The 16670-nt window shown below is 37.1% G+C and overlaps 1 protein-coding gene across 1 annotated transcript in view; it reads right to left on the bottom strand.

Moving 5' to 3' along the window:
• The window catches only part of FBXO9 (F-box protein 9), a 48365-nt gene that overhangs the window by 16943 nt on the left and 14752 nt on the right, over positions 1-16670 (bottom strand). Inside the window, 9 exon segments of the mRNA NM_001160299.1 lie at positions 1087-1180; positions 1506-1601; positions 2267-2357; positions 2575-2693; positions 4566-4680; positions 5579-5709; positions 7764-7863; positions 9235-9292; positions 11341-11496. Coding sequence (NP_001153771.1) covers positions 1087-1180; positions 1506-1601; positions 2267-2357; positions 2575-2693; positions 4566-4680; positions 5579-5709; positions 7764-7863; positions 9235-9292; positions 11341-11496 — 960 coding nt within the window.

Here is a 16670-nt window from a genome sequence, read left to right as displayed (position 1 = left end):
TTGGTGAAAGATGCAGAAGAAGCATGGAGTACAACTTATCTTTTGTGGTAATGGTAAAAGAGTCAATGAAGAAACAGATGTGGACGACACTCATTTTTGAATCACACTTTTGCAAATACTATTGCTAACAACACAAGAATGGCCACAGTATACATGGCTTCACTGTATCATACTCTGAAGAGAAAACTGGTACTCAATGTAAGAGTTCCTAAACTCTTTTACAAGATCTAAAAAACAAGGGCCTCACAACTCCCCAAAACTCATGGCCAAGGTCACAGCCATAGCAGCTACCTCTCGCCCCTCAGACTGCTGCCCCAGGGAACTACAGCCTATCAGAAGTAGGCAAGGAAGCTAGCAAGGGACTCAGATGAAACTCTGCCCTAACCATCCTGACACATGCCAGGGAAGAGAGGAGGCTCTAAGGAAAACTCTAAAAACTGTATTAATTATAAAAGCATTAGGCAAGTATTTATTCCAACTACATCACAACTGACTCTTGGATATACATTTTTAAAACCAGCATTAAAAAATGCATATAGAGAAAAGTTGTGAAAAAAATTAGGCCCCCTCAATGTGTTAGTTAAAAATACTCTAAAATGTAGTAATTCAACAATATTTGCTTGGCATTTTTCCCCCTTTTCTAAGAAGAAGAAGAAGAAAATTATCTAACTTTAGCTTATTTCCAGTAGAAATTAAAATTCTGTTAAGAGTATTCTTGAGAAAAAATTATCTATATGGGCTAACTTATGAAAGAAATCCCTTATGATTCAAAACAAGAATCGCTAAAAAAACATAGGTATAGTTTTACTAGTTATTTCATAGCATATTTTGGCTTTTCATTTTCTAATGTAAAAAAGACCAGAAAAGGAAATCATTTAGAGAAAAACAAAGTGATCCAACTAAAAAAAACCCCACATTTTAGAAAACCCTCCAGCTCTCTTCAGAGAAATGCTGTAAGTAAACAAACATTTTGTGTAACAGTATACATTATGAAACAGTATTTTCTTATCCTTTCAAATCAAGAGTGTCTGAATGAGTAAGGTACTAAAATAAAAAGAGAACTTCTAATTCCACTTGCATACTCACCTCTTCTTTTTTCTTAGTTATTACAGCAAATACTTTGGTCTGATTGTCTGTATCTTGAGACAAGCGATAATGACCCAGTAGAATTGCATCAGTTCTAAAAATTAAAAAATACAATTAAAGACCAAGTCTATTAATCATGTATTTACATAATTTAAGAAATAATGGGTTCTAACAGTGGTTACTCGACTGCCTGAGAAGAATCAGTTGGGATGTGATTAAACTTAGCTTGCTAAGGCTCCCAAGATCTACCGAAAATTATACCTAGGGAGAGAGGGCCAGGAACTGGTATTTTTCACAAAGGCCCCTGCTGAGTGCTGTTTTAATCATCTGATACTAAGCTAAGGAAGCACTGGATTACATTAGCCTCCAAGTAACCATATAAAATATGAACTGGATAGAAAACTAAAGAAAAATACTACCTGGTATTCCTAGTTCTTAAACGAGGAACAATGGACTGAGGCTCTTCAGGGGTTGTCAACACCATCACATGGCCATCAGGGAAGAATCTTATGTACCTGTGTAAAAAGAAAAAGAACACCAAAAAAACACCACACACATACAAAGTATAAAACATGTCCTTATTTCCTGGCACCTAAACCTGTTCATTGCTGTGAAATCAAATCAGAAATACGATGGCCAAAAAACTGGCAAAACATCATTAAAACAAACACAACTGGCAACCTGTGGGGCCAGCAAAAAAGAAGTAAAGGCATTCTTTTATACTTCTTAGAGGGAGGTGCTGAACTTTCAGTTTTACTCCTGAATAAAAACAAATACACCCCTATGATAGCTGTGTGCATTTTTTCCTAAAGTACTAATTAATGTGAAAAGTGAGATCTAATGATCATACACAGTAGTTAATGTCTACTGATTTCTCAAGGACAGTAAAGCTGAATGATATAGCACAAGCTAGCTGAAAAGGCAAATGAGTCCCACCAACAGCAAAATACTAAGAGCTCTAAAACAATTGATTCTCAGATTTAGAGGCTAGGAGGAATTCAACAATTTGTATTAACTTATTGGTTCTCTGAGTGCAGTTCCTGTTACAAAACTGGATAAAAATACTGAGGGTCATTCTGTGGATAAATATAAAGACCACAAAGAACAGCTGCCCGGTAACTAATGAATTAATACTTGGAGAGAGAGAATTTTTCACTCACTCAGTTTACTACAGTTGTACCTGTAATATTCCACTTGGTGCCAGGCTCTATAGAAACCATCAAGAGACTGTTCCCCTTGACGAATATATGTCGTTTTACTGATATACACTCCTATAAAAAAGAAAAAAAAATTTTTTTCTAAGTAGGAACATAAATAAAATTTTTACAGTTAAAATCAGCTAACATGTTTCCAGCTTTATTTTTATTGTGGTTTCCTTTAAGTATGATCAGAGTATTTAGGTGTGTCACAGAAAAATAAGATTGTGTATTTATCAAAATCAGCATGAAAGACCACTATTTCTCCTGAGTTCTAAAGAGTTCAACTTACCATCAAACCGAACACGGGGCCTTTCTAAAAACATCTCTCTCCAGGATGTGTATGGAACAAGTTTAATACAGCTTCTGCCCCAAACTTTCAAGCAGGCCAAACGCCATATTTCAGGGTCTCTAGGTAATAAAAGCAGAACATCAATTTATAAAAAAGGCTAAGTCCCTAAATGCAGAAATATTTCTGCTATCAGCCATCGTCTTCTATTTAGCAAAAATCTGTTGAGCACCTGCAAGGCACTGGCCAGGGCTCTGGAGACAGACAGACAAGGCAAAAAGCCCTGCTCTTTCACTTGTGGGAAAGCAAACAAAACCAAGAATTAACAAAGAGAAAAGTTTCAGATAGTGAAACAAACAAAGCAGAGTAAACAGAAAGGGACAACTGCAGTGGGGAAAAGACAGACTATTTCAGATACAGCAGCCGAAAGAACTGAGGCAGAACCACAGCCAAGGGAACGGCTCTGGGTGGGAGTGTGACTGGTGCAGCAAACTAAGCCAAGTTAACAGGCTACATGATTGGAGAGGCAGTGAGGGGCAGGGCAGGGAGGGGTTTATAAGCTAATCTGGGTGAGATGGATACCACTGAAAAGCTCTAAGGATGACTCATGCTCTTAAAAGATCACTCTGGTGGTCTGGAAAATATGCTCTAGGAGTATATGAGTGGAAGCAGACTACTGCCATAACCCAGGCCGGGTGTAACAAGGGGCACAATAGGAAGGGTCCTTGGAGAAGGGTGAAATGGTCAGACTGGAGATCTATTTTTCTAAGGTAGCACCAATGAGACTATTATTAGTGTAGAAAACTAAGCAAAAGATGTAATGAATATTAACAGGATTCTGATAAAGCTCAAAATATTTTTAACTCTATCTATAACCTGAAATATTCAGTTTTAAAGATATGAAAACTACTTGTGTCTGAGCTGGGCTGCAAAAAAACGATTAGCCACCTCCTCAGTTTTTTTCTTTTTACAATTACTTTTATTTTATGAAAGCACATGGAAGTTTTATCCCTGAAAATTTGCATTCTTAAGAAATTCCCTCTGGATAATCACATTTTAAAAGTTATTGGAATAAGGGTTCTAGAGACTCCAATTTTAAAACTGAAATGTAGGGGATCCCTGGGTGGCGCAGCGGTTTGGCGCCTGCCTTTGGCCCAGGGCGCGATCCTGGAGACCCAGGATCGAATCCCACATCGGGCTCCTGGTGCATGGAGCCTGCTTCTCCCTCTGCCTGTGTCTCTGCCTCTCTTTCTTTCTGTAACTATCATAAATAATAAATAAAAATTAAAAAAATAAAAAAATAAAAAAAAAAATAAAACTGAAATGTACCTGGTGATTAATAAGTCTTTGTTAAAGAGAATAGCACATAGAATTGCCAAAAAACAAAGCCATCAGCCAATTCAAATATTTTATCCAAAATACAAGACTCCGAATAAAATCAGGTTAAGAATACTGAATTTTAAGAACTGAAGTTATAAAAAATTTCTAGATGCTAAGGACAAAGTATATATTTTTATGTAGAATATTCATGAAAGATTAGTCTCAAACAATTTTATACTCAATTATGATTATTCTTCACACAGCAATATTTTAAAAGTATAGGTTAACCTTTAATGGGCCAAAAGAAAATTCTAGTGCAATCTAAATTTAAATCATTACCACTTAATGGGTTTAGAGTCATTGTGAAGATGACTTGAGTTTATTTTCCTAGCACAATTATTTTTCCAAATCAGCTAGGCTGGCATGCAAACTATCCTATGGAAGTAGTATGTGTGACTACACCTGTTCTACAGAACATTCTATACCCTGGAAACTTGGTGCATTGTAGCCTTTAAGGGTTAAGGGGTTTGGGAAAATCACAGAAATACACTTTAGGCAAAACTGTTCATTTTAAGTTTTTACTCAGAATATCAATCAAGTTTTTAATCAAAATTGGCAAAAAACCATAATCCTTTTTTCACTACTGCTAGAGTTGTTTTAAAAAGATGAAGTACCTGGCACAGATATAGAATCCTCTGCACACCTGCGACAACTGCTCTAATGATCTGAGGTCCAAGTCACTGGACACCACCCAGCGGAAGATGTACATCAGGACCTCCATTGGCAGCACTGCAAAAGAAAATCATCCCTTCAGCAACTCTCCTAGATTATTCTACCATCTTCTCGGAGCAGGTAGCTTCAGGTATTCCCAGACATCTGTGAATCACACCCTCAGTATTGCTCAGAGCTATATGTGAGTGTATTTAATTATCTAAAAAGTAACAATGGTTTCTAACATCAATACACAAATGTTTTGAAATTTTCAGTACAGAACATATCAAAAGCTACTTTTATAAAGCACCCTCTCCTTCAAAAGATCATTTTATGGGACGCCTGGGTGGCTCAGCAGTTTAGTGCCTGCCTTTGGCCAGGGTGTGAACCAGGAGTCCCGGGATCAAGTCCTGCATCGGGCTCCCTGCATGAAGCCTGTTTCTCCCTCTGCCTCCCTCTCTCTGTGTCTCTCATGAATAAATTAACAAAATCTTTAAAAAAACAAAAAACAAACACTCAAGTAGACTCTACAATGAGCACAGAGCCCAACACGGGGTTTGATCTCACAACCTGAGATCATGACCTGAGCCAAAACCAAGAGTTGGAATGCGTAACTGAAAGAGCCACCCAGGGGTAGCTCAAAACATTCATTTTTAAACATGCAGCCTATCTCAGGCTGAAATGCCTGATGACACCAGTATTTCTTTAATTTTCTTGGGCTGCTTCAACAACACAGACACCCTTTTATATCTTCACTGAATAAAGTAGGGCATCCTTGACCTGAACTATAAACTCCTTTCTACTTCAGATTTTGAAAAGCTTGTTAGTATATGCAAACAGTAATTATAACTAGCTCTCCCAACACACTTTGAACTAGAGCAATCACCTGGCAAGTTTTCTGGCCTTGTAAATTTGGAAAACTTAAATCTAAAGTGAAAGTGTGCCTCACTGAGTTATAACAACCATGAACTCATACCTGATATGTGAGTCTGATTGTTTTCCAGCTCAGGCTGACACAGTTTGAGCATAGACTCCTGAAATGTGAGCTGCTGCTGGAAGCATGACAAGAGGTCTGCCATCTTGCTGTCATCATCATTATCTTCCATGCTGAAAAAGGAGGGGAATAAATTAAGTCCACAAACACAGAGCTTAGAAACTGATTTTTCATAGTACTTTCAAATCTGCTTCAGAGAAAGTCATCTAAAAGCAAACTGTCTTAACCATCGTTTTGATTTGATAAAAGTTTATTTGGCTTCAAGGAGTAGCATACCAAGTCTTTTGAAGAAAAAAGCTTCAGCAATTTTCGTTCTCACCCGGAAAGAACAAGAATTTTGGATACAAGCGTTGAGATTTAATTAGCCCCTTTTATTCTAAGATAGAGATTTCTTGAGTTAGTGAAAAAGATCATTTCAAATGATTTTTAAAAAACTTAGGTAAATATATTCCATACTAATGTGACTATAATCCATTCTAATTGGATAAAAATAAAATATATAGATGTCATCTGTGGTACTTACTTACCAAGGGTTTTCTAACAGATGTGCTTTACCACCCTACCTTAAGAGAGGAAAATATGTAATTTAAAAATCTTAGTGGGGTCCACAAATCAACTACCAATCATCTAAACAGAGTATAATTTAGAGTTCTAAAAAACAAAAAACAAAAAACCGTCTTTCCATTTTTGTTGAAATTAACCTTAAAAGCAATCAGACCTACAAGTAAGGCTTAGATGAGGATGAGGTCCAAAGACCAGGAAGGGCTAATTATTCTATTAACAAAGGCACATGTGGCAGAGGCTAAACGGGCACAAGGGCTACTCTACAAACATTTCAGAGAAGGCAAAAAACAAGAACAAAACCAGGAGAGAGACTTTCAGGGATTATTAGATCTGATAAGAAAAAAACAACTGTATCCTTCAAGAACTTTTATTGCATCTGGGCTGTACCAAGAGATGGGAAAGAAAAGGAATGCTTCTTTCACATTTTAATACAGCTTTTCTTAACAGCATTTGCATCTACTCATAAAACTGGCTAAGAGCTGGGTCTAAATGGCCACCCAAATATAAAGAGGGCTTAGAAAAAGCCCAAAGGATTCATTTTGAGTTTGAACTACCTCACACTGTTAAATTTCATTTGGTGAACAACAAACACTGTTAGCCTTGAAATTCAAAGAGACAATTAAGACTGACTTCATTGGGATGTTTTTACTATCCAAAACTTGAGTGTTAATTACCATAAGCGGTTTAAAAACGCTGGCAGTGAGCACATTATCCATAAAGGTAACTTCTTAATTATTCCATGACAGAGGTAATATCATAACATAATGGTAATATTTTATTACTAAAAGCACTATTTTCCTATGTATTGCTCATTTTTAACCTGACATTCTCTCATGGGTATAGACTCTCCTCCCTTCTAATATCAAATAATTGAGCTTTTGGAGGTAGAGAGATTAAGCCAAAACATTTTTATACAATTGGCTCGCAAATAACTTCAAAAGTATTGGCTTCAAAATATGTTCTCTTGATCTTTGTCCATGTAAAACTATCAATGCCACTTTATAATTTTGATGCAAGTGGTATCTATCCAAAGAAACAAGGCTTATATCCTGCACCTGGGCCTTTTAAAAAAAGTTAGTCTTAACCATGTCCTTTCAGATACCTTAAGAGAATAAGTCTTGTTATAATTCAGCATTTTCTTAATAAACTGAAAACTTTTTTTAAAAAGTATAGCTTCAAACATATCAAAAAGAATGATGAAACCCCATGTACCCATCACCTAATTTCAACCATTATTAACATTTTGTCAACTTTGACCTAATTATATTTTAATAGGTTTGACTTTTTAAAATAGGTTTCAGAAAGCTGAAATGTGTCTTTTAATTTACTTTCAATAATCATTGCTTTTATTTAAAAAAAAAAAAAAAACTTGTGTTACCTTATCTTTGTTATATCTGTTTAAAATGTGCATTTCTATATTTTAATCTTAAATTTTCCCTAACTAAAAAAAATTTCTACAACCTTATAAACAAGTCTTTATACTAAGGACTATGTAATTTAACAGAATTACCACCACCTTCTTATCATGTTAAGAGTCAACAGGGCAAAGACGCTTAACTTTAACAAACTCTATGTATTACTGTCTATCGAATTATATACGCACTAGCTGTTTCCAACGCCATCACCATCTGGAGACCGGGTATAAGTAATCTTGAACTCTATATCAGGTACAAGTTGCATAGCCCTACGATAAAACTTGATGGCTAAAAGAAGAAATAAAGCTAAATTAGCTATGACCACACATTTTTGTCATTTCCTTTGATTACCTGTAACTGTGGATTAATTTGGTAACTTTCTTTACAAACAGCCAAATTTCCTTTTTTCTATATGCAACAGTAGTTCAGTGAACAACTTATTTCCAAGCCTTATTACTCAGAAATAATCTTTCTTTCTAAAGCTATCACATTATGGCAGCTTATGGATGTCATATTTCACTCTTTGCTGTTAGCCCTTCCCACCTTTTCCCTCAACCTCATAAGTACTGCTAGAAGCGACCTCATATGGCTTTCTTCAGGCTTTGGAAATGCAACTGCTATAGCTCCAAGAAAAACATTTTTTAAGCAACCTTTTCTTTCTAAGATGCAGAGTTGAGGATAATCAAATACTTCCTCCTACGCAGAATAGAGTTTTAGTTAACCTTCAAATCCAACTTCCTTTAGTCCAGCTGCCTATTATTTAGCTACATAACCTTTAAAACTTATTTTCTTATAAAGTTCCTGGCCAGGTGGTTTAGAGCTATGATATTTAGTAATCTCTCTCACAAAGCTATACAACAGAACTTGAGACTACAGAAGCAGACTAGCTCTTCTTCCCTTAGATGATACTCTATTCAATACATTCTGCTGTGTTCTATTACTCTGGGTGAATTATTGTACACTAAACAGAAATGGGAATCTCACAAACTAATGAAGACTGTGGAGGGATTTCACCATTTGGGCTCTTCTAATATCTCAGTAAAAATATCACTAGAAGAAACTTGAGAGTAAAATGCGGTAATCCTGAAAATGTTAGTTTGGGGGCATTTTCAAGTGATTCAAGCACAAGCATTTTTCCCATGCCCCAATTATTAGCTTTATTATCAACAAAATGGAAGCCTACTTACACATCTAATGCAGTAAAATGCCCCATCGCTCTGATCGTTTATGCAAATGGGTTAAGAGAGACGATTAAAGCTGAAGGGTATTCCTTTGTGTAAAATGTAAATTAGAAAATATGTATATGTTCCTGAAGCTATCATTTATATTCCCCTCCTCTGAGGTAATTTTCACCCACAAAAAATACACTATTTTAAAAATGAGAAACAAATTATTTTTAAGACTTTAATAATGAAGAATTAATAAATACTAAAACCTAAGTGTAGACCAACATGATGATGTTCCACAGCAATAATATATTTTGAGAAGAGGTTATACAGAAATATAATGTTTAGTTTTGACTCGTTAGAAAACAATTTCAGATACAGGGAGACAGATGTTTATATGCCAAATATATTCTAGTTTAAAAAAAATTGTTCAGTAACAGTTGTTATTCAGAAATGTCATGACCATATGATCTTGGGCCCTGAGTTTTTTTACCTTCATAGAGAGCTCCATTCTGTTCTTCTTCTACTGCTTTTAGGAAGAGTTCTCGAGCCTATAAAAATAGTGAAATGCAATTTTTGAAAGTCTGTATTAAAAATGAGTATGTGTGACAGGACAGCCTTCCAACAAAAGTGCCAGAACAACTGGACACCCATTGGCAAAGTAATGAACCGTGACCTAAACCTCACATCTTACATAAAAATTAACTCAAAGATGGATCATGGACTTAAATATAAAACTTTCAGGGAAAAAAAAATTTTTTAAGTATTGGGAACCTATGGCTGGGCAAAGAATTCTTATACTGGATTCCCAAAGCATAATCCATAAAAGGACAGGTGATAAACTGGATCTCATCAACATTAAAAACTTCTGCTCCATGAAATACCCTGAGGATGAAAATTATAAGCTATAAGCTGAGAGAATTTACAAGCCACTTGCTCAACAAAGTATTGTATTTAGAAGAAAGAACTCTCAAAACTCAACAAACATAAGCAATGCAATTAGAGAAGACAACATATTTTACAGAGAGGAGATACAGGTAGCAAACAGCACATGGAAAGATACTCAACATCATTAGCCACTAGGGAAATACAAATTAAGATCACAATGAGGTATCACCGTATGTCTATCAGAATCGCTAAAAAGGAATGATGACACCAAGGGCTGACGAGGCTGTGGAGACGCTGGACCACTCATACACTGCTGCTGGGACCAGAAAATGATGCAGCCACCCTGAAAAACACCTGGGCGGTTTCTTTTAACCAAACAGGCACTTACCATACAACCCAGCAATTGCACTCTTGGGCCACAGAAATGAAAACTTACATTCATGCAGAAACCTGCACATGAAAATTCATAGCAGCGCTATTAATAGCGAAAAACTGGGAACAACCCAGATGTCCATCAACCGGTGAATAATCAAACTGGGGTACACTCATCCTGTGTACCACTGAGTAATAAAAAGGAACAAAGTACTGTTATACGCAAACCTGGATAGATCTCGGGAATCATGCTGAGTGAAAAGCGCTCATGTCAGAAGGACATATACTGGGTGATTCCATTTATGCAACAGTTTTTGAATATCAAAATTATAGGAATGGAGAAGAGATTAGTGATTGCCAGTGGTTAGGAATAGTCAGGGAGTGGGGGACGGGAAAGTGTTATTATAAAGGTGTAGAAAGAAGGAGCTCCTCAGTGCTACCACAGTTCTGTACCTTGATCATGGTGCTCGTTACAGGAAGCTACAAATGTATAAAACTGCACGGAAGTATTTCTATACACACACAAAATAAAAGTGTTTATAAATCTGGGAGGTCTGAATAAGCTCTGTGCATGGTACCAATGTCTCTCCTAGTTTTTGATCTTGCACTGTAGCTATGCAAGATGTCACCACTGAAGGAGAAAGGATGAACATAGGACTTCCCTGTATCTATGTTTCTGTGATTATTTTCAAAATAAAAATTAAAATGAATATGGAAGTTTATAGTTATCACGGTAATTTCAATTATTTAATGGCAAATAGCTTGTAAAGAAATTGTGTAAGAAGACAGCCTCTATTAAACAGGAAAAATGGAAAATGTGCTGTGCCTACTTCATGTAATACTAAAAAGAGGTACACAATTTGACAACATTCCAAATTTTTTTCAGTGTGAGCACTTTTAAAATTTTCCAGAATAAGGAAATAATTAATACATCATTATACATTTGTTCAACTCAAAATATAACAAAACACTGCATTAAGACCTTTGCAAAGGTGTTAACATTTAAACAAGTTTTTTTCTCCTTTTGAGCTTCTGCTAATGAACTCTGAGGCATTGATCTTTTAGAGACCAAATGAATCTTAGGGATCTATAAACTGCCAAAGACAGTTCCATGAAGACACTGAACCTCTAGAAAGAAGACCGTGAGGAGTGGTGTATCATCCAAAGTACCCAGAAGTAGTAGTGAAGGATGGGCACACTGGCATACTTTTGTACATGAGGAAAAATTGTATAAGTTATGTGCTAATGGCACCAGAATATAACTATAATGACCACATGAGAAAATTTTCATGTGCAATTTTTTAAAAAGTTACTTTGTCACAATGTCCATAATACTTAACTTTTCTTCTTTTGCCAGTTCTTGCTTTCCTTTGGTGTCTGCTGCTTTCAGTAAAGAGCCTTTTGCTGCTCTGCAAGGCCGAGTTTCTAAATTGCTAGAGCCTACACCTGGAGCAAGTTCAAACATCCACTGAGCTCGGAACATCTGGAGCTGTGCCTAAGGAAAAAAAAGTACTTTAGGGCTCATAAAGGAAGAGAAGCTCAACTCTGGACAATTTATCCACAGGTCCAACATCAATTTCCATATAAATAACATATTCTAAGACTAGAAGACATAGTCTTTTAAATTACTAAGTTAATATCGAGTCAACATGTTATCTTCTAAAATAATGTTCTATAGTATTTTTTTTTTTTTTTTTTTTAATTTTTATTTATTTGTGATAGTCACACACACAGAGAGAGAGAGAGGCAGAGACACAGGCAGAGGGAGAAGCAGGCTCCATGGACCGGGAGCCCGATGTGGGATTCGATCCTGGGTCTCCAGGATCGCGCCCTGGGCCAAAGGCAGGCGCCAAACCGCTGCGCCACCCAGGGATCCCCTAAAATAATGTTCTGCTTAAATCTTTAAAGAAATCATGAAAGGTCCCTACGTTTGTCCATACAGGAAAAATCTAATGGTATCAGAAAACCAAGTTCTGTTTTAGAGTTGAAAATATAAGCCATCACCTAAGTTCACCTATAAGGCTGAACTTAGAAGCTTTCAAATATTTGTTTACCTGGAATATATCACATACCAGATGTGAAAAGTACTGTTAAAAATTGTGTAGTTGAGGGATGCCTGGTGGCTCAGTGATTGGGCGCCTGCCTTTGGCCCGGGACATGATCCCAGGTTCTGAGATGGGAGTCCCCCATTAGGCTCCTTGCATAGAGCCTGCTTCTCCCTCTCCCTGTGTCTCTGCCTTCTCTCTATGTCTCTCATGAATAAATAAATAAAATCTTAAAAAAAAAAAAAAAAAAAGCACTGAGGACCTTAACTGCTAGGACTGCCACACAGACAGCCCTCAGCTGTCAGCCCGTTCGGGCACTGCCTAGGCAGGGTCATACCCATTCCCAGGCCATCCCAACCCGATGACTGATCAGTGGCTGATAAACATATGAAAGTCTCTGGTTCCTCCATACTCAGAACTCCTGCAAAATTGGCTAAGGTAGTCCATTAGGACAGTACAGAAGCTCAGCTTCTTCCTCTGCCCACTCAGCTTCCACCCTCTCCGCCTTCCATAGATGTGGATCCCCAAAGCATTCCCTAGTAAACCTCCCTCATTGTAATGTCTACCTTTAGAATAAGTCTATTCTCTGGGAACCCAACCTGAAATATCTCTCCTCCCAAACAAGGCCATTATCAATACAACTGTGTATATTATTCCTATATCCTATTCCTAGGTTTTCTTAAAGGGGCATATATAGAATGGCTAAGTTCTTAAAATAATTTTTTCTTGCCATTCTAAACAGCTTTGGTTCCCACCCTCCTACTTGTAACACAAAACACATACACCTCTGCCCTACACAATCATTACTAACACCAAATGTCTGCTAGATGATACATTCCAAATAAGTATTATAAGGCTTATAAATTCTGTAAGATGCATTTATCTAATTACAATGAGTATTTTTCTATTTCAATGCACAGGATTTACCCCATGCTCTTAAATGGCTATGGTGCATCTCACTGTATGAATGCACCATTACTTAATACAAGTGATGGATATTTAGATTGTATTCTATTTTTTCATATAACAATGCTATAATAAACATTTTTGTACATGTATATTTACTCAGTTTCCCCATTATTTCCTTAAGGTTGATTTTCTAGAAATAGAATTGCTTGACCAGGGGTGCCTGGGTGGCTCAATCAGTTAAGTGTCTGAGTATTGATTTTGGCTCTGGTCATGATTTCAGGGTTGTGAGATCCAGCCCTGCATTGGCTCTGTGCTCAGTGGGGAGTCTGTTTGAGATTCTCTTTCCCTCTCTGCCTCTCCGCCTACTCATGTGCACATGCACTCACTTTTTCTCACTCAAATAAATAATTAAAAAAGAATTGCTCGATCAAATGGAATATTTTTCATTTTGTTCCATACTGCTAGTCTGCTCTCCAAAAAAGTTTTAGCAATTTACACTTCATGTGATTGAGTGTTCTCAAAGCACTGATTGAGTGTTCTCAAAGCCTGGGTAACAATGGGCATTCTTCACTAATCTGATTAAGAAAAATCTCATTTTAGATTTTATTTGTATTTTAAAAATCATGAGACTATCTCTTCAAATATTTAATAGCATTTATATTATTTTTTCATTAATTGTCCATTCATATCAATCTTGTGTCATTTGCACAAACTTATAAGGATGTTCCAAATACTGAGAGTAGGTATCAATGCTCTGCCAATATATGGTAAGTAGGTTTTTCTAGCTAATCATTTCTCTTGATTTATGATGTCTCTTCTACATACAGGTTTTAACCTTTAGGTGGTCAAATCTATTTTAAGGTGATGGGTTTTGAGTTATGCCTTGCTTTGAACATTTTAAACCCATGTATCAAACCTCATAACGGCAATTATTGTTATCCTCAGTGTGAGCACTTTCAAAATTTTCCAGAATAAGGAAATAATTAATTCATCATTATACATGTGTTCAATGCAAAATATAACAAAACACTGCATTAAGACCTTTGCAAAGGTATTAACATTTGAACAAGTTGTCCTCTTTTGGGTTTCTGTTAATAAATTGAGAGGCATTGACCTTTCTAGAGACCAAGTGAATCTCAGGATAGTGTACCTGTAGGAAAGCAGCACATGAGGAGTGGTGGTATCATCCAAAGTACCAGGCATAGAGGAATGAGAGGATCAAATCCCACACTAGGCACTCCCAGCCCTGGGAAGAAGAGTCCCCATAACATGGGGCTTTGAAAATCAGTGAGGCTTAATTCCAAGAGAGGCAGAGAGCTATTGGAGAAGGCATTTCCACCCTTAAAGAGCCAGCACACCATTTTAGTATATGTGCTGCAGAAGCGAGCACAGAGCCAGCACACCAATAACTCCACCAGGAAATAGCGCTTTTAAAATGCCTGGGGTATATATAACAGGCATTTATTAATTAATTCTAGGACATGTGCCAAAAGGGCAGGTATCTGCAGGAGAGTTCCCCAGGAACAAAAGTGCTTGGTGCCATTTTCCTTCCCTCCTCTACCCTGGATAGCTGGATGCATGTGGGAGCCAATTCTAACACTATCTATCTGCCTTGCCAGTACTGTGCGCCTGGCTGCTGCATTTACCTGTAGACTTCCCACCTTAGTAGGTGCCTATCCAAAATAGCTCTATACCTGTTACAGCCAGCAGGCAGCCCTGGCCAGGACCAGCACACTTCCTACTGACTCCTATCATGGGAAGGGAGATAACCCCACACAACAGCACATAAATTCCTGCAGCCAGTCTCTTTGCTGGCTGTGCAGGAAGCAATCTCTGCCATTTGGTGTGCTTGCAGTTGTCAGTAGTGGTTAACTGCAGACAGCCAATGTGAAGACTGACTCCAACAACCATAAAGCCCATAGCAGCTACAGCCAGGCATCTAACAGCATCAACAGCAAAACCTGCCCACTGCACCTGCACGAAGAAGCAGCAGACCACTGAAACCACCTGAACCAAGGACAGTCCAACCCACCAGCATGCTTATATCAATCATAGCTCATCCACAACAGAAGGGCAAAGGCAGCCAACACAGAAGATGCTTATAGAGTGCCTGGTTCTGGTGACCAAGGGATTGAGCTACAGAGTACCTCAGGACTTCTTCTACACAAGGCCACTACCTTAAAGACCAGGACATGTGTCTGACCTACGTAATACAAAGAAACACAAAGAGTCAGACAAAATGAGGAGACAGAAAAGAACAAGACAAAAATCGCTTAAAAAAAAAAAAAAAAAAGGCTAAAGGAACTAAGATAAACATTGTGCCTAATAAAGAGTTCAAAGTGATGGTCATAAAGCTATTCAGCAGAGTTACAAACTGATAAACTCAGTGGGAACTTCAACCAAGAGATAGAAAATATAAAAAAGAACCAATCTGATCTGAAGAACTCAGCAACTGAAATGCAAAATACACTAAGGGAATCAACAGCTGATCAGAGGACAAAGAAGAATGGATCAGCGATGTGAATGACAGGATAAAGGAAAGCAACTAAGCTCAATAGCAAAATGGAAAAAGAACAACACGTTAAGGGACCTCTGCAAAAAGAACAACAGGTTAAGGGACCTCTGCAAAATCATCAAATGTAATAATATTTGTGTTACAGGGGTTCCCAAAGGAAGAAGGGGGGGATAGTAAACTTATTTGAAGAATATCTGAAAACTTCCCTGTCTGGAGAGGGAAACAGATATCCAGGTCCAAGAAGCACAGAGAGCCCCAACAAGATGAACCCAAGTAAGTCCACACCAGGACCCATAATTAAAATGGCAAAAAGTAATGATAAAGAACGAAATCTTGGGCAGCCCAGGTGGCTCAGCGGTTTAGCGCCGCCTTCAGCCGAGGGCATGATCCTGGAGCCCCGGGATCAAGTCCCAGGTCAGGCTCCCTCTCCCTTTGCCTGTGTGTCTCTCTCTCTCTTTCTCTCTCTTTCTCTCTGTCTCTAATGAATAAATAAATAAAATCTTTAAAAAGAAAAAGAAAGAGAAAGAAAGAAAGAAAGAAAGAAAGAAAGAAAGAAAGAAAGAAAGAAAGAAAGAAAGAAAAGAAAGAAAGAAAGAAAGAAAGAAAGAAAGAAAGAAAGAAAGATCTTAAAATCAAAGAAAACAGTTATATACAAGAGAAACTCCATAAGGCTATCAGCTGATTTTTCAGCAGAAACTGCAGGCCAGAAAAGGGTAGCATGCTATTATCAAAGTATTGAAAGGAAAAAAAAAACCTACAACCAAGAATACTCTACTCAGCAAGGCTATTACTCATAATAAGAGTTTTCCAGACAGAAAAAGTTAAATTCATTACCACTAAACCAGCCTTACAACAAATGTTAAAAAGAATCCTTTAAGTGGAAAGAAAAGGCCATAATTAGAAGAAGATATTGATAGGAAAAAAGTTCACTAGTAAAAGCAAACATATAGTAAAGGTAATAGATTAAAACTTAATGCAATATGAAAGTTAAACGACTAACATGATAAACAACTACATCTATAAAAATCAGTCAAGGGATACACAAACTAAAAAGACGTAAAATAAGATGTCAAATACAAAAAACAGGTAACAGGTAATGAAAATTTAGTGCGTTAGAATGCATTTGAACTTAAGTGACCATCAACTTAATATAGACTGGTATATGCATAGGATGTGATAAATGAACCCCATGGTAACCAT

This window comes from Canis lupus, chromosome 12 (assembly GCF_011100685.1).
Source record: "Canis lupus familiaris isolate Mischka breed German Shepherd chromosome 12, alternate assembly UU_Cfam_GSD_1.0, whole genome shotgun sequence".
NCBI classification, from domain to species: domain Eukaryota; kingdom Metazoa; phylum Chordata; class Mammalia; order Carnivora; family Canidae; genus Canis; species Canis lupus.
This window is presented reverse-complemented; position numbering and strand designations above follow the sequence as displayed.